The sequence below is a fragment of the Pristiophorus japonicus genome, chromosome 11, assembly GCF_044704955.1.
Source record: "Pristiophorus japonicus isolate sPriJap1 chromosome 11, sPriJap1.hap1, whole genome shotgun sequence".
Lineage (NCBI taxonomy): Eukaryota > Metazoa > Chordata > Chondrichthyes > Pristiophoridae > Pristiophorus > Pristiophorus japonicus.
In genome coordinates this window covers 29,790,089-29,813,612 of record NC_091987.1, presented here as the reverse complement: position 1 = coordinate 29,813,612, position 23,524 = coordinate 29,790,089, and the positions used below count along the sequence as shown (strand labels likewise).

The 23,524-nt window shown below is 47.7% G+C and overlaps 1 protein-coding gene across 1 annotated transcript in view; it reads right to left on the bottom strand.

Annotated features, from left to right (window-relative positions):
- Positions 1–1,227: 1,227 nt before the first annotated feature.
- The window catches only part of arhgap31 (Rho GTPase activating protein 31), a 145,333-nt gene continuing 123,036 nt past the window's right edge, over positions 1,228–23,524 (bottom strand). Inside the window, exons 10-12 of the mRNA XM_070893293.1 lie at positions 18,982–19,614; positions 17,843–18,141; positions 1,228–4,420 (exon numbers count right to left, since the gene is read on the bottom strand). Of these exons, the coding sequence (XP_070749394.1) occupies positions 2,222–4,420; positions 17,843–18,141; positions 18,982–19,614 (3,131 nt within the window). The 3' untranslated portion in view covers positions 1,228–2,221. The remainder of the gene's footprint in view (positions 4,421–17,842; positions 18,142–18,981; positions 19,615–23,524) is intronic.

Below are 23,524 nucleotides of genomic sequence, written 5' to 3'. Positions count from 1 at the left end.
GGGGTCCCGAGCCGCGTTCACAATGTTAACCCCCTGGTTGGGACCAGGGCTGCGTGCGTAAATTAGCTTGGTCTCCTCTTCCACTGCCATGAAGGTCTGAGCTATCAGCGCGCCCCTTCTAAAGTCAAGTCGTTGATCTCTATGAGCTTCCTGAAAATTCCGGCATGTTTAATACCCTCAATGAAGAAATCCCTTAACATCTCCCCCCTGCAGGCGTCTGTGAACTTACAGAGACTGGCCAAGCGCCGCAGGTCCGCAACGAAGTCCGAGATTTTTTTGCCCCTCCCGACGCCGGTGTGTGTAAAACCGCTGCTGGGCCAGGTGTACGCTACTCGCTGGCTTGAGATGCTCACTGATCAGCTGGCTGAGCTCTTCAAAGGACTTGTCCGCTGGCTTTTGGGGTGGGAGTAGGTCTTTCATCAGCGCATACGTCTGTGGACCACAGCTGGTCAGTAGGTGCGCCCTCCGCTTGTCAGCCGCTGCCTCTTCCAGACAGTCCTTTGTGACAAAGCTCTGCTGGAGTCTCTCCACGAAGTCGTCCCAGTCCTCACCCACACAGTAACATTCCTCTGTGCCACCGGTGGCCATCCTCGTGGTTCGGTGATTCCCGTTTCTCGTCGCCAAATGTGATGTCCCTGCACCTTACTACAAAATCACACGAGGCATGTACTGCAGACACAGTCACTACGTGACCTTAACCTTTATTCCCAGGACCAAGGTATGCTGACCCTGGGTGGGACCTCCCCTTTTATACCTGGGAACCCAGGTGAGGAGTGTCTCCCGCAAGTTCACCCCCTGTGGTCTGGGTGTGCATTTCTAGGGTATGAGTACAGTGTACAGGAGTTGTATGAAGGTTACAGTTACATGAAGGTTACCATTGCATGATGGTTACATACATGACAACTTCTGTCACCCATTTTACACTATTGCACAAAGTCAAGATCTATGCCAACGGGTATTAACGTGGCTAGGACTTCTGGGTAAAGTTGTGGAGACAAAAAGTGGAGAATCATTAAAAAAAGGTCAGATGCTGCAGAAAGAACAGAAGAGTCTTTCTGGATGGATGAGCTAAGGTGGAGCGGCCTTTCTTGCCTGTAACCATCTTGTGATCTTGAGAAGAGGAGGACAGTCTCATTGTGTCACCGATGTGTCATACTTCATGATATTAAATCAATAAAAATAACAAAATCATTGAGAAGTATATTGTGCAAACATTTTAATTCTCATGTTTGGCAAAAAAAACTTATTTTAATACTTGACAATATAGCAGAAATTTCAATACATGAGAGAGCTACATAGACATTGAAACTGAGATGTTGAATCATTTACAGAAACACTGATGTCGTCTATCCTCTGAGATGGCTGTATCTAGATAAATAATACAATAGTATGTCTATCGTAGATTATCTGCTTTGGCCAAAGGTGAGTGTTTGACACAATTCTCAATTTTCCGTAACTTTTTTTTCTATGAGGTATAATGGGATCAGTATAAATTTGACAGGTACAATAATTTGAATTTACATTGCTCTATTACTATCTGCAAGAGATTAACAGGTAAAGTAAGGAGTAACATAACAGTATGGTGGGCATTGTTGGTGAAAATTCAATCAGTAAATGCATTAACCACCAATAATGCACATCTCCATGTTCATGACACTTAGGGTAAAATGTCTCCACTCATCCTCTTATAGGGCTTACTACAGGCTGTAATAAATATTACAGTAATATACCCCCTAGTAGCGAATCAGGCGAGAACATCCATTCTATTACAGTGAGAGCTGAACTGTCAATAGGACTGAGCACTGTACAGTTTGGCAGTAACCAGCTCTCATGTATATTCATTGCACAGATTTAGTTTAAAAAAGCTTATCAAATGTGTTTTTCAAAGGACTTTTAGACCGTTACTTTGTATATTTTGGGTTTATCCTTCATTCATTTTGATTTGAAATAGATACTTTGTGCTGCAACCAATGTTAGAATTAAGCTTGTACTTTTTTTTAAATTAAAGGCTTGGTAATCCAAATAACCTGTATTCCTCAGCTTGTACAAGTCCAGTTACTTTACATCCTCTATCTCCTTGCTTGTTCTAATGCACATTTTAAAACTATGACAGACATTTGAGCAGTAGGTGGAAGAATATGTGGAAATTGGGAATGAAAACTGTCACAAAGAAATAAATCTTGTGTAGCCAGTCTGAAGTTTGTAGAATCATTAAAAGTGGTCATTCAATTTGCCTGCCACCTCTACTTTCAAATATCATGGACCTCCTTTGAGGCTGGTAGAAGCAACTTGTTGAGGTCTCCAACCGTTGTCGACTTCGAAGAGTGACACCCTCTGGCCCCTTCTGACTGTCATTAAGTTCATGCGAGTAGTTGCTAGGGATCGACTGATCCGACTCCGACAGTGACTGTTGCTCGGGGCTGCATTTTACTGGACTGAGATGCGCCTTGTTGGGCTCTACGGGAGAAGAGCGTTCCACACTGGGCCAGGGTGGGCTGAACAGGATAAGGCTCTGAGGCCTGCCTGCCTTTGATCTGTGCTGCGCGTGCCGCATAAACGCAGGCTTTTGTTGCACTGGAGATCTTTCCATTCTAGAAGGTTCTGCAATGTCGTGTAAGTCGTCTTCAGTTGCCTTGCAAGTTCTTTTCACAATTGGTGCTGCTTGGCTGGTTTTGGACTGGACGAGCGAGGTATCTGGTGAAACAGTGCAACTTCCGTGTCCAAGTATTTGAGACTTTGGCACGCCATTTTCTTTCCCATCTTTCGATTCTGCTACCAAAGGATTTGTTAAAGGTGAATTCAGTCCTTTTTTGCTCCCAGGACAACTCGGTTCACATACTGTAATGGGTTGCAAAATCGTTAGCACTTTATCCAGAGGAAGGGAGGGAGGTACAAGATTCTTCTTTGGCAAAGGCTGGGGGACCTGGGTAAACTGCACTTTTGGTGGAATGACTGGAATGGCTTTGACTTGACATGTCTTTATCATGTAAGTCGTTCGAACAGCAGTGACACCGATTGGGATTGATTGAACTGGCCATCCATCAGATAGGATGGGGTATGAATCAAGGAATGTTGCCTTATCATTGGACTTCAAGAAGACTTCCTCAATTCTATTGGGTGTTATCACTATGGATTCAGTATCTGTGCTTTGTAAGCTCGGTGTTGCCCCTGCGCTCATAACACGTAAACTCTCTGATTCGTTGGACGATAATGAATTGTCTTCAGTTAGTGAAACATATAACTGGTCACTTGTAGAGATTCCCTCCATTTCATTTGGGAAATTTACAGATTTAGTTAGAAGGGAACTATTTTTTAAAGAGTCACCATTGCAAATTGGTAAAGAGGTCCCTGGGCTTTGTTTGTTCCAATCAATATCATTTTTAACAGATTGAGATGAACTATTGTAAAGATCTTCAGGAGCTACTTTATCTGTACCGACATCAGGGGACAGTATCTCCCGAGCAGCATCTTGCCATTCACCTGGTACTACAATTGGTGACATTTTTGTCAAACATTTTTCCTCATCTTTCGTAACTTCAACCAGCTGGGATGATTGGGAGCTAGGCTGCTTTAATGCGTCATTGTCCATCCAATGTTCAGGGGGGAGCAGCTCACTGGCATCGATCTGTGATGCTGCAGATTTCAGATTTGACTGAATATCTGCCAATTGCTCCTTTTGATTACTTTTATCATTCGACGGATTGATCGTTGTATGTTCTGTCTGCATGTCCAGGACATCTACTGAGCACGTTCCTGAAGGATTAACATCTGCTTTTGAGTTTGGCCCAGGTTCGTTCGAAATACTGTCCATAATGCAAGGTTCTGAGGACTGAAATTCATGAGGAGCAGCTGGACACTGATCCGTTTCATCTGAATTAATATCAATTAATTGACTTGGATTAGATTTGGGATCATTTGAGATGAAAGAATCTGTAGAAGTTCCTAAGCACTCTGTTGGTGGGCTCTCTGTTGGTGCCTTCAAAATATTTTTATCCGTTATCGGTTGAGTCAGCTCCGTCTTTGAAGAAACACGTAACAAGGGCCCCATAGATTTACTCTGCTGAGGCTGAGTCAGGCTATGATCAGATATATTGGTGCTACTCCCTTCGCTGGAATGTATGTTATTTGTGGAGTTTAGGCACACTTCTTCTGTGTTAGTTTCAACCATTAGAGGCGGGCTTCGTAAGAACAGGTCAGGAAGACTGTGCATTCTTTGAGGTCTTTTAAAATGTAGTTCTAATGAGGCATCAGATAGGGAATTATCCTCAATATCATTCTTGTCATGAGATTGTACCAATCTTTCCGCCACCTTTTTTTGAAAGTTATTAGGCATGTTGACATCCTCAGGTTCAGTGATCTCAAGCTCTTTAGTATCCAGCCACAGTTGCTCCATAAATGTCTTAGCAGAGGAATCTGTGTCCTGCAAAAATACACAAACCATAACATTAATAAAGCCTTCATTTTGTACATTGGAATTGTATTTTTAACGTTTATTGACTGAAAGTGTACTGCATCAGTTGGGGAGGGAGTGTTGCTGCCGGTCATTGAAAGAGTAGGGTGTCCAAGGGATAGTCCTGTGGGGAAAATGTCCTGCCTAATGTAGTCAGCCATACAGACCAAAAACGTTCAGTGCCTGGTCTGTGCTGGGTTAACTGCTCTCAAGTGAGAGACACAATTATCCAGATTAATCCCAGAATACTGAGAAGAAAATTAGCCAGGATTTCCGCTCCCAAGTGCTGTCCAGTAACTCCTGTTGGAAAATACATGTAGATGTGGGATGAGAACATGATCATGCTCGGCTGTGATGGTGCCTGGTGTCGAATCAGCTGCCAGCACCCATTACACATGAAGAATGGCTGTGCAGGTGAGGGTTGTTGGTACTAATGGAAATGTACACCAGCATGAATCATCACATTCAAAATAAAGAAAGAACTTGCATTTATATAGTGTCTTATCACCACCTCACAATGTCTCAAAGTGCTTTACAACCAATCGGCTACTTCTGAAGTGCAGTCACTGATGTTATGTTGGTAAATGTGACAGCCAATGTGCACACAGCAAAGTCCCACAAAAAGCAAATCAATATGACCAGACAATCTGTGTTTTGTGGTGTTGGTGAGGGAAGAATATTGGCCAGGACACTGGAAGAAATCCCCCACTCCTCTTTGAATAGTGCCCTGGAATCTTTTACATCCACCTGAATAGGCAGGCCCGCGGTTTAACATCTCACCCAAAAGATGGTAGCTCTGACAGTGCAATACTCCCTCTGTATTGCATTGACATGTTAGCCTAGATTTTGTGCTGCAGTCCTGTAGTGAGACTTTTATGGCTCAGAGGTGTGAGTTCTGGTACTGAGCCAATCCACTGCAGGAGAGGAAGTCAACAAATGGTGATGGGGTGGGAATGTGAGGGCAGATTTTATTCATGTGTTACAGAACTTCTCATCCTCAGCTCTCTTCCCCATTGTTTAAAGATTGTTTCTGTCGCAGTGCAGAATTTTAGTGTCATGTTTTTGCAGAATATCATTCTTAGAACAATATCTGTTGTCGGGATCTGGATCGCTCTACCTGAAAAAGTGACGGAAGCTGATTCCAAAAATAACAGGTACTTGAGGGTGAGGAACTTAATGGGTTATGGACAAAAAGTTGGGGTGTGGGACTAAGCACAACTGCTCTTTCAAAGAGCCAGAGCAGGCAGAACGGGCCCAAACGGCCTCCTTCTGTGCTGTAAGTTTCTATGGGCTCGAAGTTGCAGTGGTTCACCACTTGGTTTCTGAGCGGTATTGGCCGTTTTGGGTGATAACTGGGTCGGCGAGGAATTGCCCAGCTGAGTTACGCCGTACTGTTGGGGAGCAGACCGCCGGCACACACTAACCACAGTTTGCCATGGTGCAATCTTTGGCTCAGCGGTGACCCGTAGGTAAGTATAAAAAAAAGCGCCCACGAGAATCAGCGGAGCTGGGCGGTAGGTGAGTAGCTCTGTAAGAAAAAGGTTAGTAATTGGTTTTTTTACTCATTATTTTAAACTTCTGTTGCAGTGATTTAAGTTAAAAGGGTACTGAGAATGTTTTTATGATTTATTTATGTTACGTTTTGTAAAAAAAATATTTTGAGTGTTTTTCTCCTTCTCAGCCCAACCCGCAGCCTCGGGGTAAAGTTTTAGTAAATTTATTAATTATTGCCCATTTTCTTTAAGAACCGCCCAATCGACCCAAAAATCACTTTTTTTTGCCGAGAATCGGGTTGCAATGCCCATTTTGGGGAGAAGTTTTTGCCGGCGATAATCTTAGGAATCTTAGCAGTCTTTTGGGCGACAATTGAGGGCTGGCATATTGTTAGGAAATTCTAGCCCATAGATTCTAGTAGGCCCTGCAGGATTTCCATCCATTAAAATGAATGGACAGAACATTCAGCAATGACTATTCATCTCCACACTTGAATTCCCAATAAGCATGTTGACCTCAGTACCTGAATTTCCAATTTGCACACCTGGCAGGTGGCAGTGTGGGGCTGGAGTTTGTTAAACCTACTTTAAAACACCAACTGCAGTGAGAAGCCAAAACCTTCTTACTCATTACTTCCACTTGAGGGCATCTGTGCTACACATCGATGGACAGTTGGTGATCTAAAATAACATTTTTGCAAAAACTAAATTCTATACTGAGAAGAAACAATCTTTAGACAGCTACTTACAGTGTAGTATAGAATAATGTAAAAAACTAAAATGCTTGTTCGATTTTCCCAAGAGTGAATGAATAAATCCCATTTTAATCACTCAGACAATAAAGCCTAGAATTTCTGCTTAGGGGAAAACCCCAAGTGGAAAATGGCGGCGTGTGATTCACACTCAATGGAAGAGAGGTGGGTTGACCCCACCACATTTTCCAGGGTCAAACTAATTCTAATATTACAAACAGGCCCCATGTGACAGCACCACTTCTGACTGGATATTGTGTGTGTTGGGGGTGGAGGGGGGGGGGGGGAGTGTGTGTGTCGGGGGGTGGGGGTGGAGGGGGGCGGAGTGTGTGTGTCGGGTGGAGGGGGGGAGTGTGTGTGTCGGGGGTGGGGGTGGAGGGGGGGGAGTGTGTGTGTCGGGGGTGGGGGAGGAGGGGGGGGGAGTGTGTGTGTCGGGGGTGGGGGTGGAGGGGGGGGAGTGTGTGTGTCGGGGGTGGGGGTGGAGGGGGGGGAGTGTGTGTGTCGGGGGTGGGGGTGGAGGGGGGGGGGAGTGTGTGTGTCGGGGGTGGGGGTGGAGGGGGGGGAGTGTGTGTGTCGGGGGTGGGGGTGGAGGGGGGGGGGGAGTGTGTGTGTCGGGGGTGGGGTGGAGGGGGGGGAGTGTGTGTGTCGGGGTCGGGGGGGGGAGTGTGTGTGTCGGGGGTGGGGGTGGAGGGGGGGGAGTGTGTGTGTCGGGGGTGGGGGAGGAGGGGGGGGGAGTGTGTGTGTCGGGGGTGGGGGTGGAGGGGGGGGAGTGTGTGTGTCGGGGGTGGGGGTGGAGGGGGGGGGGGGAGTGTGTGTGTCGGGGGTGGGGGTGGAGGGGGGGGAGTGTGTGTGTTGGGGATGGGGGTGGAGGGGGGGAGTGTGTGTGTCTGGGGTGGAGGGGGGGAAGTGTGTGTGTTGGGGTCGGGGGGGAGTGTGTGTCAGGGGTGGGGGTGGAGGGGGGGGAGTGTGTGTGTCGGGGGTGGGGTGGAGGGGGGGGGAGTGTGTGTGTTGGGGTCGGGGGGGGAGTGTGTGTCAGGGGTGGGGGTGGAGGGGGGGGAGTGTGTGTGTTGGGGTCGGGGGGGGAGTGTGTGTCAGGGGTGGGGGTGGAGGGGGGGGAGTGTGTGTGTCGGGGGTGGGGGTGGAGGGGGGGGAGTGTGTGTGTCGGGGGTGGGGGTGGAGGGGGGGGAGTGTGTGTGTCGGGGGTGGGGGTGGAGGGGGGGGAGTGTGTGTCAGGGGTGGGGGTGGAGGGGGGGGAGTGTGTGTGTCAGGGGTGGGGGTGGAGGGGGGGGAGTGTGTGTGTCGGGGTGGGGTGGAGGGGGGGGGTGTGTGTCGGCGGGTGAGGGTGGAGGGGGGAGTGTGCGTGTCGGGGGTGGAGGGGGGGAGTGTGTGTGTCGGGGGTGGGCTCGGGGGGGGTAGTGTGTGTGTCGGGGGTCGGGGGTGGAGGGGGGGGAGTGTGTGTGTCGGGGTCGGGGGGGGGGAGTGTGTGTGTCGGGCTCGGGGGGGGGGAGTGTGTGTGTCGGGCTCGGGGGGGAGGGTGTGTGTGTCGGGCTCGGGGGGGGGGAGTGTGTGTGTCGGGGTCGGTGGGGGGGGAGTGTGTGTGTCGGGCTCGGGGGGGGTAGTGTGTGTGTCGGGGGTCGGGGGTGGGGGGGGGGAGTGTGTGTGTCGGGGTCGGGGGGGGGAGTGTGTGTCAGGAGTGGGGGTGGGGGGGGGGAGTGTGCGTGTCGGGGGTCGGGGGGGGAGTGTGCGTGTCGGGGCTCGAGGGGGGGGGAGTGTGTGTCAGGGGTGGGGGTGGAGGGGGGGGAATGTGCGTGTCGGGGGTGGGGTGGAGGGGGGGGGAGTGTGTGTGTCGGGGGTGGGGTGGAGGGGGGGGGCAGTGTGTGTGTCGGGGGGTGTGGGTGGAGGGGGGGAGTGTGTGTGTCGGGGTCGGGGGGGGAGTGTGTGTCAGGGATGGGGGTGGAGGGGGGGGAGTGTGTGTGTCGGGGGTGGGGTGGAGGGGGGGGGAGTGTGTGTGTCGGGGGTGGGGTGGAGGGGGGGGGAGTGTGTGTGTCGGGGGTGGGGGTGGAGGGGGGGAGTGTGTGTGTCGGGGTCGGGAGGGGAGTGTGTGTGTCAGGGGTGGGGGTGGGGGGGGGGGGGAGTGTGTGTGTCGTGGTCGGGGGGGAGTGTGTGTCAGGAGTGGGGGTGGGGGGGGGAGTGTGTGTGTCGGGGGTGGGGTGGAGGGGGGGGAGTGTGTGTGTCGGGGTCGGGGGGGGAGTGTGTGTCAGGGGTGGGGGTGGAGGGGGGGGAGTGTGTGTGTCGGGGGTGGGGTGGAGGGGGGGGAGTGTGTGTGTCGGGGGTGGGGTGGAGGGGGGGGAGTGTGTGTGTCGGGGTCGGGGGGGGGAGTGTGTGTCAGGGGTGGGGGTGGAGGGGGGGGAGTGTGTGTGTCGGGGGTGGGGTGGAGGGGGGGGGAGTGTGTGTGTCGGGGGTGGGGTGGAGGGGGGGGAGTGTGTGTGTCGGGGTCGGGGGGGGAGTGTGTGTCAGGGGTGGGGGTGGAGGGGGGGGAGTGTGTGTGTCGGGGGTGGGGTGGAGGGGGGGGGAGTGTGTGTGTCGGGGGTGGGGTGGAGGGGGGGGAGTGTGTGTGTCGGGGGTGGGGTGGAGGGGGGGGGAGTGTGTGTGTCGGGGGGTGAGGGTGAAGGGGGGAGTGTGCGTGTCGGGGGTGGGGGTGGAGGGGGGGAGTGTGTGTGTCGGGGGTGGGGGTCGGGGGGGGTGGGGGTCGGGGGTGGGGTCGGGGGGGGAGTGTGTGTGTCGGGGGTGGGGTGGAGGGGGGGGAGTGTGTGTGTTGGGGGTGGAGGGGGGGCGGAGTGTGTGTGTCGGAGGTGGGGGTGGAGGGGGGGAGTGTGTGTGTCGGTGGTGGGGGTGGAGGGGGGGGGGAGTGTGTGTGTTGGGGGTGGAGGGGGGGCGGAGTGTGTGTGTCGGAGGTGGGGGTGGAGGGGGGGGGAGTGTGTGTGTTGGGGGTGGAGGGGGGGCGGAGTGTGTGTGTCGGAGGTGGGGGTGGAGGGGGGGAGTGTGTGTGTCGGTGGTAGGGGTGGAGGGGGGGGGGAGTGTGTGTGTTGGGGGTGGAGGGGGGGCGGAGTGTGTGTGTCGGGAGTGGGGGTGGAGGGGGGGGGAGTGCGTGTGTTGGGGTGGAGGGGGGGCGGAGTGTGTGTGTCGGGGGTGGGGGTGGAGGGGGGGGGAGTGTGTGTGTTGGGGTGGAGGGGGGGCGGAGTGTGTGTGTCGGGGGTGGGGGTGGACGGGGGGGAGTGTGTGTGTCGGGGGTGGGGGTGGAGGGGGGGAGTGTGCGTGTCGGGGTGGGCTCGGGGGGGGGAGTGTGTGTGTCGGGGGTGGGGGTGGAGGGGGGGGAGTGTGTGTGTCGGTGGTGGGGGTGGAGGGGGGGGGAGTGTGTGTGTTGGGGGGTGAGGGTGGAGGGGGAGTGGGGGACTGGATTTAAAGACCTGCAGCAGTTTAAAGGGGCCACACCAGTGAAAATCATTTTGGCAGCTCAACTTCAATGTACCTATTTGAAGAATGTCTGTCTGTAAGGTCAAGGCAGATGTGATCTTTCTAGCCAGTGGCACTGTAGTGCCTATGGGTAGAGGTGGGCTGTCGGTGGGATTGGAGCATGTGGCATAACTCAGTGATGGCATTGTTTGTGAAGCCCAGCCTCCATAAGCAGCAATCCTGAAGCACCTCAGTCTGTATATTCTGGTGTGGGGGTACCAGCGGGTGGGTGTCATGTTTGACCAGCCTGGCCTCTCTGTGTTCCTGATCTTCTTGCAAAGAGTAAAAATACAGGGGTACTTCCCATGGGAAATGCATTGTGGCCCCTTTAGAATTGGTGGGAGTGGGGGAATGGGAGGCCAAGAGCAGGAGGCACAAAGATAGATAGTAAAGGATTTGTCAGCAGATTTAAAATAACACTCAAAATTGGCTGGAAAATAAACTTTCCATGACCATTTTTGAAGTATCTGCTGTGTCCCTTAAATCAACTTGTGCCCTTTCTTTATCACCTAGCAACACTGGGCTGCTGTTTTATATGGGTGTGTTTGACACTTAGTGTATATGAGTGGTAATGACGTGATATGAGATTTATGATGCCATGAATCATTACTGCCTTATTCAAATACGTCCGTACATTTTAGGGATGGTTCGCCGAAAGTAGCAGCCACACTATAGCAGGAAGGGGTACTGAAGTTTCATGTTCAGCCATGAACTCATTGAATGGTGGTGCAGGCTAGAAGGGCTGAATGGCCTGCTCCTGCACCTATTTTCTATGTTTCTATGTTTCTAAATTGGGTGGATATTGCACTGGGTGGATAACCAGCTTCGTAGGTCCCATGCCATTTCCTTCCTCCCGCCCATTGTAATATCCACCTGGAGTTCGGGTGGTATTACTCAGACTGAACTGTCCTTGAAGGTTGTTGTCATCTGGCAAAACTAAGATTCCTCAATCTAAACAAGACACGTGATTTCCATTGTTGTTAATATTACATTATCATGTGTGAATCTTGACAGTGAATGTCAACAGACCATTCAGCATTGGAATTAGCAGCGATGTCACCCAATCAAATCCTCACCCATTTCATACACATTCACTTCCAGCAAGAGTAACAGGAGTAACTCCTGAAGCGCCTTAGGATGTTTTACTACGTTAAAGACTCCTTATAAATGCAAGTTGTTGCTGTATTGAGCATGGTGGTGGGTACAGATACCACCATTGCAGTCTGACCTTCTGAGGGAAGCTTCTGTTTGAAGTAAAGGTCTCCAGCAACCGATAGCTAGAAGAGTTGTGTTGAGAGTTCCCCAAAAGGCTCAGCAAATTCCATTAATGAGTCGCTCAGTCGCGTAGGTATCCAGTTTGAACCTTGGTCTGTACTGACTTGGCTGATCTCAGCCAAGGCAGCAATAGGGACACTGCAATTGGCTTCAGCACCCCGTGGTTAGGAATGGAAATTCAGGCAAGGTTCCTATTTCTGACAAACAGTGACTCCTGCTGGAAGTGAATGTGTATGGACATGACTGAGGCTATGATTGGGGGACATCACAGCTAAATCCAATATTGAGTAGTCTGGTGACATTCACTGTCAGCACTCATAAGTTGGGCACAGCAGCAATTGATGAAAATTTCAGGAAATTGTGGGGGATACTTTTACCCTCACCAGCACTTTATTTTTAATAAGCAACATATTCTAAAATGTCCCTGTTCTGCCACTTCTCAGCCCACCGAAAACTGGAGGATGTTTCCAGCTAGCTATTATAACACGCAGTACAGGGTAAGAATTATGGCACTCCAGCTCCTGGCATGTCTCAGGGGTGCATATTGCACATTCTCTGTCTGCTTGGATAGACAATTGCAGGCTGCGAGTTTGTGATATGTGCGCCTGGTGTGTCAGGGTTTTTACCGCATATTCGGCAAGCATCCAGTTCTTAAAATGTTGAGTTTGGATTAAAGCACTGGTAGGTTTAGTGGGTGCTGACTGTACGAGCAGCTGTTGCAGTAACTCTTGGGTAGCCTGACAGAGGGACAAGACACTGACACTTCATGCTGCTGATTAAAATTGAAAGAGTGGAGAAACCAATAGGGAAACTGCTCTTACAGGTGAGAATCAGAGGATTTATGGTGGGCTATTCTGCCAATACATGTCATTATTTATCCTCTGAATAGTGGCCTCATAGATGAGATACTGCAAAGTGCCCATGCCCAAGGAATCATACCCAATGCCGCCAGGAGATGAGAGGTGGGGAAAATAAGTGGTTGTGGTGGACTCACTGCTGGCCGCCATGTTGAATTACCAGTTTTCTTTTCTCTTTCCCATTGTAAGTTTCTCCCTCCTCTCCTGAAGGTGGTGACTTAGTGAGGTCAGGAAGGATTGGCTTCCTTCCAGTAACACATTCAAAAGAACTTAGTGAGTGTCCTTCTGCATCTTGACCACAGAGGACACCTCAGCTGAGCCAAATCCTCCTTCTTTCTTCAACAGACATCCATCCACACACACGCATCCGCACTTTCCAGTAACGGTCATTGGTTGGCAATCAGGAACACTAATCCTGGATAATTTTTCAGTCACTAGTATGTGAGTGCTGAAGCCAGGTGTAGGGTTTCTGCTCACAGCCGAGGTTGACATCAGCAACTGAGCACAGACTGGGGAATGAAGTTAGGTGGGTTATATGTGACTCAGTTCTACAGAGTACGGCCTCTCTATTCTCCTCTGGTCCCCACAAGGATACCTTGGGCCTCCCTTGCCCCAGGCTCCCCCCCCCTCCCCCAACCATGATCACCTCTAAACCCCCCACCCATCACCACTTACCTGACTGTGGGGACAGGTCCCGTGGGTCCCCGGCTGCGGCTGGTTGATTCCTAAATTCCCACTCCCGCCCACCAGCCAGGCAGAAATTCCTGCTGGATTCGGACAGGGGTCCAAGCCTGATTATGGAAATGAGGTGCGGGAGCTAAAATCTCAACGGGCCTCAGCACACGAGTTTGTCGCTCACCCCAAGTTAATATCTAGGCTCCAATTTCTTCAGAATACAACTACTTGAATCTTGTTGTGTTATTCAACTGGTTTAAAGTGAACAGATTTATTTCAGTTTGAGGCAAAATGCACACAGTGGAACCTTCACAATGCATAATAAGAGCAAAGATAAATCCCTCTCCCTGATGGGTAATCAAAATTTGCAGAGCGTCGAGACACCAATTGTCAAGTTACTGGTAATAGAAACATAGAAACATAGAAAATAGGTGCAGCAGTAGGCCATTCGGCCCTTCTAGCCTGCACCGCCATTCAATGAGTTCATGGCTGAACATGCAACTTCAGTACCCCATTCCTGCTTTCTCATCATACCCCTTGATTCCCCTAGTAGTAAGGACTTCATCTAACTCCTTTTTGAATATATTTAGTGAATTGGCCTCAACAACTTTCTGTGGTAGAGAATTCCACAGGTTCACCACTCTCTGGGTGAAGAAATTCCTCCTCATCTCGGTCCTAAATGGCTTCCCCCTTATCCTTAGACTGTGTCCCCTGGTTCTGGACTTCCCCAACATTGGGAACATTCTTCCTGCATCTAACCTGTCTAACCCCGTCAGAATTGTAAACGTTTCTATGAGGTCGCCTCTCATTCTTCTGAACTCCAGTGAATACAAGCCCAGTTGATCCAGTCTTTCTTGATAGGTCAGTCCCGCCATCCCGGGAATCAGTCTGGTGAACCTTCGCTGCACTCCCTCAATAGCAAGAATGTCCTTCCTCAGGTTAGGAGACCAAAACTGTACACAATACTCCAGGTGTGGCCTCACCAAGGCCCTGTACAATTGTAGCAACACCTCCCTGCCCTTGTACTCAAATCCCCTCGCTATGAAGGCCAACATGCCATTTGCTTTCTTAACCGCCTGCTGTACCTGCATGCCAACCTTCAATGACTGATGTACCATGACACCCAGGTCTCTTTGCACCTGCCCTTTTCCTAATCAGTCACCATTCAGATAATAGTCTGTCTCTCTGTTTTTACCACCAAAGTGGATAACCTCACATTTATCCACATTATACTTCATGTGCCATGCATTTGCCCACTCACCTAACCTATCCAAGTCGCTCTGCAGCCTCATAGAATCCTCCTTGCAGCTCACACTGCCACCCAACTTAGTGTCATCCGCAAATTTGGAGATACTATATTTAATCCCCTCGTCTAAATCATTAATGTACAGTGTAAACAGCTGGGGCCCCAGCACAGAACCTTGCGGTACCCCACTAGTCATTGCCTGCCATTCTGAAAAGTCCCCATTTACTCCTACTCTTTGCTTCCTGTCTGACAACCAGTTCTCAATCCATGTCAGCACACTACCCCCAATCCCATGTGCTTTAACTTTGCACATTAATCTCTTGTGTGGGACCTTGTCGAAAGCCTTCTGAAAGTCCAAATATACCACATCAACTGGTTCTCCCTTGTCCACTCTACTGGAAACATCCTCAAAAAATTCCAGAAGATTTGTCAAGCAAGTTTTCCCTTTCACAAATCCATGCTGACTTGGACCTATCATATTACCTCTTTCCAAATGCACTGCGATGACATCCTTAATAATTGATTCCATCATTTTACCCACTACCGATGTCAGGCTGACCGGTCTGTAATTCCATGTTTTCTCTCTCCCTCCTTTTTTAAAAAGTGGGGTTACATTGGCTACCCTCCACTCCATAGGAACTGATCCAGAGTCAATGGAATGTTGGAAAATGACTGTCAATGCATCCACTATTTCCAAGGCCACCTCCTTAAGTACTCTGGGATGCAGTCCATCAGGCCCTGGGGATTTATCGGTCTTCAATCCCATCAATTTCCCCAACACAATTTCCCGACTAATAAGGATTTCCCTCAGTTCCTCCTCCTTACTAGACCCTCCGACCCCTTTTATATCCGGAAGGTTGTTTGTGTACTCCTCAGTGAATACCGAACCAAAGTACTTGTTCAATTGGTCCGCCATTTCTTTGTTCCCCGTTATGACTTCCCCTGATTCCGACTGCAGGGGACCTACGTTTGTCTTTACTAACCTTTTTCTCTTTACATATCTATGGAAACTTTTGCAATCCGTCTTAATGTTCCCTGCAAGCTTCTTCTCGTACTCCATTTTCCCTGCCCTAATCAAACCCTTTGTCCTCCTCTGCTGAGTTCTAAATTTCTCCCAGTCCCCGGGTTCTCTGCTATTTCTGGCCAATTTGTATGCCACTTCCTTGGCTTTAATGCTATCCCTGATTTCCCTTGATAGCCACGGTTGAGCCACCTTCCCTTTTTTATTTTTACGACAGACAGGAATGTACAATTGTTGTAGTTCATCCATGCGGTCTCTAAATGTCTGCCATTGCCCATCCACAGTCAACCCCTTCAGTATCATTCGCCAATCTATCCTAGCCAATTGATGCCTCATACCTTCAAAGTTACCCTTCTTTAAGTTCTGGACCATGGTCTCTGAATTAACTGTTTCATTCTCCATCCTAATGCAGAATTCCACCATATTATGGTCACTCTTCCCCAAGGGGCCTCGCACAACGAGATTGCTAATTAATCCTCTCTCATTACACAACACCCAGTCTAAGATGGCCTCCCCCCTAGTTGGTTCCTCGACATATTGGTCTAAAAAACCATCCCTTATGCACTCCAGGAAATCCTCCTCTACCGTATTGCTTCCAGTTTGGTTAACCCAATCTATGTGCATATTAAAGTCACCCATTATAACTGCTGCACCTTTATTGCACGCACCCCTAATTTCACGTTTGATGCCCTCCCCAACATCACTACTACTGTTTGGAGGTCTGTACACAACTCCCACTAACGTTTTTTGTCCTTTGGTATTCTGCAGCTCTACCCATATAGATTCCACATCATCCAAGCTAATGTCCTTCCGAACTATTGCCTTAATTTGCTCCTTAACCAGCAATGCTACCCCACCTCCTTTTCCTTTTATTCTATCTTTCCTGAATGTTGAATACCCCTGGATGTTGAGTTCCCAGCCCTGATCATCCTGGAGCCACGTCTCCGTAATCCCAATCACATCATATTTGTTAACATCTATTTGCACAGTTAATTCATCCACTTTATTGCGGATACTCCTTGCATTAAGACACAAAGCCTTCAGGCTTGTTCTTTTAACACCCTTTGTCCTTTTAGAATTTTGCTGTACAGTGGCCCTTTTTGTTCTTTGCCTTGGGTTTCTCTGCCCTCCACTTTTCCTCATCTCCTTTCTGTCTTTTGCTTTTGCCTCCTTTTTGTTTCCCTCTGTCTCCCTGCATTGGTTCCCATCCCCCTGCCATATTAGTTTAAATCCTCCCCAACAGCACTAGCAAACACTCCCCCTAGGACATTGGTTCCGGTCCTACCCAGGTGCAGACCGTCCGGTTTGTACTGGTCCCACCTCCCCCAGAACCGGTTCCAATGCCCCAGGAATTTGAATCCCTCCCTGTTGCACCACTGCTCAAGCCACGTATTCATCTGCGCTATCCTGCGATTCCTACTCTGACTATCACGTGGCACTGGTAGCAATCCCGAGATTACTACTTTTGAGGTCCTACTTTTTAATTTAGCTCCTAGCTCCTTAAATTCGTTTCGTAGGACCTCATCCCTCTTTTTACCTATGTCGTTGGTACCAATGTGCATCACGACAACTGGCTGTTCTCCCTCCCTTTTTAGAATGTCCTGCACCCGCTCCGAGACATCCTTGACCCTTGCACCAGGGAGGCAACATACCATCCTGGAGTCTCGGTTGCGGCCGCAGAAACGCCTATCTATTCCCCTCACCATTGAATCCCCAATCACTATTGCTCTCCCACTCTTTTTCCTGCCCTCCTGTGCAGCAGAGCCAGCCACGGTGCCATGAACTTGGCTGCTGCTGCCCTCCCCTGATGAGTCATCCCCCTCAACAGTACCCAAAGCAGTGTATCTGTTTTGCAGGGGGATGACCACAGGGGACTCCTGCACTACCTTCCTTGCACTGCTCTTCCTGTTGGTCTTCCATTCCCTATCTGGCTGTGGACCCTTTCCCTGTGGTACGACCAACTCGCTACACGTGATACTCACGTCATTCTCAGCATCGTGGATGCTCCAGAGTGAATCCACCCTCAGCTCCAACTCCGCAACGCGGTCTGTCAGGAGCTGGAGGCGGATACACTTCCCGCACAGCAATAATCTAGGTGTGTAATTAAAACAAGTACAATAGAGGTAAGATGAACTGAACTTAATCTTTTGCAGTCTGCGAGGTTGATTTTGCGCAAGGCAGATGAGGGCTCATTTTGAGTTTGGCCGATAGTGTAAAACGGATGATATTGATTCAGCCACCCGTTATACAACTCGCCCGATTTTCTGGAGAGGTGTATAATGGGCAGCTGAATCGTTAGCCCCCGTTTTGTAGTATCACCCAAAAATCAAAATGACCCCCAAGTGTTTGATGTTAACAGGTTGTACAACAAGGCAATATCTAGTTGTTCTCAGTAATCCTAGTGGATAATCAGGAAGGTGGATAGTGGAGGTCCCACTGTAAAGAATAACTGACATTGATGTGCACATCTTTGTCATCCATCTTCATTTTACAGTGCAACGATTAAAAAGTACACACATTCTGTCAGACCATGATTCGAATGTGCAATGATCTATCTAACCTGTTTAGTTGCCAGTTGCTCTTCTGTGCTGGCACTGTATGTTCTTTGATGTCCATTTTCACATGGATCCCTTGTCGGGGGAACAATTGAAGGATGCGTTGCGTCCAGATTTGTTTTTTCAGAGAGGTTCGGAGAAACAGGTGAGTCAGTCACTGATGGCGAGGGCGTGGCTAGCTGCAATGGATCAGAGTGTTGACATGTGGGATTTGGGAAGGGTTCTGGCTGATTTTGTGACGGTGAATTTGAGGAATCAGCGAGGGGTTCAGACTGCAATTGGGGCTTCTCAATTTTCTGGTCATCTAAATAACAGAGAAAATTGATTATTTTGAGTTAGATAAATACGAATGATTCACATAGTCAGAGACCTCTATCAAAGTAACCATTGAAATCTCTCCCTCCTCCCCAAATATAAAGTTTCCCGTAGTCTTCCAAATGAAACAGAGATACTGAAATGCTATCAGCGACACGCCTGTATATACAACTCAAAGTGTCTGAAACATCCTGACAACCTGAAGAAATTGAAAATGATGAACTGTACAATGTATTTTTGTGAGTTGACATGGTCTCATCACCCCAAATTTTCTCCCCTCTTCTTCTGAAGGTTATTCATTCATTCATTAATCTGCGATAGTTGAATACCAACAGGCTAGTCAACTATAAACGATATTACTGCCGAGTTCAACCCTGTCCTCTTCCAATATTAACACATAAACTCTTTCCAATTGGCCACTGGATAACCATCAGAGAAAACCTGAGCTAATTTCGCTACCCCCATTGCCAAAAGGCACTGAGACCATTTTATCATCCTTACAAACAGGGGATAGAAGATGGGATATTCCTAATTTGAACAATTTAATACCACGCTGAGCAGTGCATTTAACTGCTGAACCATTTGGGCGTTTATCAAGAGTTAGCTTGTTTCCTGTTTAACCAAATTGATTTTAACAAGAGATGTAACTATGAATTGATTGAAATTCTAACAGTTGACTACAGCAAATAAGAGAGCAACCAGTTTCTTAATACTGTACTCGAAGCTGTAGTACAAGGGCTTATAAATAAGGCGCTAAATACATATTAAATGCATCATGTGCCCACTCAGTAGGGTAAACAGGGTATCCATTGCAACATATAGAACATACCATTCAATTCATGCCATTCTGAATTGGTCTGGTCACTGAGAGGATCTCCTTTCCCTTCCTTGGCTGTGGGTTGAGTGCTGCTTTCATCCTGCAATGTGCTGTTTGTCGACTCTTGCAGACCTGAGTCTTTCAGATTTTGTACATCTTTTTCTGCTTCCATACAAGGCGTGCCGCTGGGGCTGATAATTCCTGAGACGTGTAATGGCACAGACACAGAAAAAGGCTCAGATATATTCAATGCTATTGGCTTTCTATGATGTCGTGGTGATGCTTCAAGGGGAAACAAGTTACCCGGGAAGTTAGATTTTGGTGAAGAATCGTTGAAATTTGTTGAATAAAACAACCGTCTAGTCTTTGGTGATGTTGGTTCTGATTTGTTGAAGGCATCTCCACGAAAAACCTTCAGCTGCTCTGGTTGTGCCCTGAATAGTGCTGGCTCTTTGGCAGATGTTCCTTGACTAACATTACTGGCACATCCTCCAATAGCACCAATGAGGTCTTCCTGATCCCAATCACTGTGCCTCCTGGCTAGACTGTAAGAACTTCCTGCGCCAAGTGTGTGCGATTTCATTGTTGGTGAGAGGCTTCCACTCAGAGTTCCCGCGTGTTTAAATCGACCCCCATTTTCATCATCTAAGAAATAGTAATAAAATATTTAGTATGGTTTGAAATAAAACACAGCACAAATTAGTACTTTAACTTTAGAGGGAAAGAGTCTGCATGTAAGAGTGCATTATTTTCCATTTCTTGCCACTGGACCAAGGCCTTGCTCTGTCAAGCCCGTGTGGTGGCTGGTGTGCAACGGCCACTCCATGTTAAAAAAATTCACGCACAGGCATCTTCCACCCTTCAAGGTGTAGCTCATTGAAACACCTGTGAACTCATCTTTTTTTGATGTGGAAGTGATCATCCTCGACACGAGGGACTGCCTAATACTATACTATACTAACTTACTCAGTTCTCAACTCTCCTCAGGCTATGAGGTGTTCCCTGACCAAGACAGAAGGCTTATCCTCAGACCTTAATGCTATTCTATAGGTTGGTACACGTTGTATTACAGTACGTTTCATTTTCTCAGACGAGTGGCAAACGAGCACCTTGGGATGTTTTACAATGTTAAAGGTGCTATATAAATGCAAGTTGTTGTTGTAAATTAATTCCAATAGTGACAGGTGTAAAGTGTAAGATTGGAAAAATAAAGTACAGACATATGAAGTCGATGAATGGTAAAGGTGAAGTTGAAAGAACTGTAGGGCTCCTAATCAACTCCCATCCAGTTGCTATGGTACAGCAATCAAAATAGCAAATAGAATGCTGAATTGAATACCAAACCAGCAGAGTTCAAAGTTAGAGGATGTTGTGTTAAATACGCATAGATCCCTGGCATAATCAGACTGCACCTTGACTATTGTGTCCTCTTTTAATTAAGATAAAGAAAGACATTCATCCCTTAAAGCAGTGCAGAGAAGAGTCAGATGGATATCCCTGGTGTCAGACTGAGTTGCCAGGAGAAATTGGAGAAAATGAGCTTTACAACCTTGAAAATAATGGGCAACAGAGAGGTATATGAGAAAGTGAGCAGTATAGACAGGGTAAGTCCAGAACATTTTCAAGGTAGAACAAGGGTGCATAGGCTTAAATTGGTTAAAAGCAAATTTAGGACCAGTGTCAGGCAGGAGTTCTTCACATGGGGTGCTCAGCATTGGAATAGACTTCTAGGGCACTAAGGGCAAAAATCCTAGAATCTTTCAAGAAACAATGGGATAACGTATTGGGAAGACTGTACATTTGCTCTGGATGAGTAAGATAGCTTGGATCGAATGGTGTTGATTATGAGGAGGCTTGACAAGGTGGATGCAGAGAGGATGTTTCCACTGATGGGGGAGACTAGAACTAGAGGGCATGATCTTAGAATAAGGGGCCGCCCATTTAAAACAGAGATGAGGAGAAATTTCTTCTCTCAGAGGGTTGTGGAATTTGCTGCCTCAGAGAGTTGTGGAAGCTGGGACATTGAATAAATTTAAGACAGAAATAGATAGTTTCTTAAAAAATAAGGGAATAAAGGGTTATGGAGAGCGGGCAGGGAAGTGGACCTGAGTCTATGATCGGATCGTGCATGATCGTATTAAATGGCGGAGCAGGCTCGAGGGGCCGTATGGCCTTCTCCTGATCCTATTTCTTAAGTTCTTACGTGTTGCACATTCTTATTTGTCTTGTGATCTTCCTGATCTCAGCATTGGCCTGACTAAGATTGAGATTGTGGGGAATTTGAGAGGGGTAGAATTTGCATTATTCCACTTCTGACACGGAAGTCTATTTTTTGAAACACATTGGTTTTTATTTTTTCATTTAATCTAGGCTGATTCATGACCAGAGAGAAAATTTCATACTATCGACCAAAAATATGGATGTCCTTGTTTCATTGAATACAAAGCAATGAAATTCCAGAAACTGAATTAATGCCAAGGAGTCTTCAAAGAGACACTTCCATTAAAACATCTAACTGTCACCATACTGATGCTACAGAGGGCAAAGTACTGTTTATCTATGGGGGAAATGGGTTTCAATAAAATGATTACTTTAATTCCATGGTTACTAAGGATCACGAGTGAAGTCAAATTTAAATGAATTATGTCAGCATTTAAAGATCATCAGAATCTTTTCCAAAAATCAAGGGATTGGTATAAATTATATCTCCTCCAATTGTAATTCATTGAATTTGTCCTTTTCCTACCTTTTTGCCTTTATCTCTCTCCTGAAACTCATACTTGGGTTCCATTCTGAGGTCTGGCAGCCCTCGTATACCTCCTCTAATTGGTCATTTTTCCATGGGCGCCGTCATAGTTTAAAGACAATCTTGTCCTCACCCAATATCAAAAGGCATGTACCTGCAGGGGTCACCAATCGAGAGCAGGGAACCAGGGCAATTTTTCCATTCCTGTCCCAGGCACACTAAAGCTGAATATAGCAACCCACTGTTGCTGTTGTTGAGATCACATGGCATGGTTCAAATTTGGGACCTAATTGTCTGTATGACTGAGTATTGGGGGCGGATTAACCATGGGGTGGATGGGGCTGCAGCCTCGGGCCCACCAAATAAATATAGGAAAAAAAATTAAGGCCTCCCAAATAGGCTGAACAGAATAGATAATAAGAGAGGAAAAACAATACTGAGGAAAATATTGTATATTATGTATACTATATGTATAGGAATCTAGTATTGCAATGTTATCAGAACCAGAACATATACCTACTTGATACAGAATATATGCTTTCATTGTTGAATATAATGGCCTATGTTTTCATACTCAGAATCAGAATCATATATGTAATGTAATGAACATGAACAAACGTCACTATCGGCCCATTTGGATCAGTTTGCCCCAGGCCCATCAGGCCCTTAATCTGGCCCTGCTGAGTATCACACTAGGTAATTTAATTACCCATTAAGCTATAGGAGAGCAAGAAGCTATGAATAGGCTGGGTCTAAGGCTGAAGGGTGACCTAATAGATGTCTTTAAAATTATGAAAGGTTTTAATAGACTAGACAGAGAGAGAGGGCTAGAAATTAGTGATAGCAGATTTTTTTCGCCATTTTTCACCAAAAACACCGTTAAAAATACCGCTATTTCTTAAAGGGGAAAAGTTGGCAACAAAATGCGCCCGACAGTAATAACCGGCGTTGCACGAGGTTTCGCAGTGGAAACCACAGTCCTCGCCAACTTTAGTCCGAGACCGAGTACTGCTAAAAAGACAGGCCCTGGGAGGGGGGGGGGGGGGGGCAAACACACACACAAAAAATTACAAAAAACAAAAAAAATCAAAAATCACAAAACATTTACAAGACCCTTAACTAAGTAATCGCTGCAGAAGAATTAAAAAATAAAAACTTTAACTGACCTTTTTTGTAGGTCTTTGTACTTATTGTTGTACAAATGTGCCGAACGGCCAATTTTAAGCGGTCGCATTTGTTTTGGTGTTGCATGACGGCGGTCCGCTTTTCAGCGGTATTTCAAAACCGCCGGCACACAACTTTGGCCAATTTAGGTGAAATCTTTTACCGTCAAAAAAGGCAAAATATCGCCGAAAAAATGAGCGCAAGGCTGTCCAATATCTGGCCCAATGTGTTTCCACTTGTGGGGAAGAGCAAAACTAGAGGCCATCAATATAAGATGGTGACCAAGAAATCAAATCGGGAATTCAGAAGAAACTTCTTTACGCAGAGAGTGCTGAGAATGTGGAACTATTGAAGTGAATAGTATAGATGCATTAAGGGGAGGCTAGATGAGCATATGAGGGAGAAGAGAATAGAGGGTTATGCTGATAGAGTTAGATGTGGAAAGATGGGAGGAGGCTCGAGTGGAGCATGAATGCCGGCATGGACTGGTTGGGCCGTATGGCCTGTTTCTGTGCCGTATATCCTATGTAATCCTATGTAAAATGATGAATGCTGATGATATAATGGGAGGTATTGGTTTGTGCTAGCTATTCAGCCTGACAGTGGAGGAGGGAATGAGATTATATACACTGCTTGTTAATGATT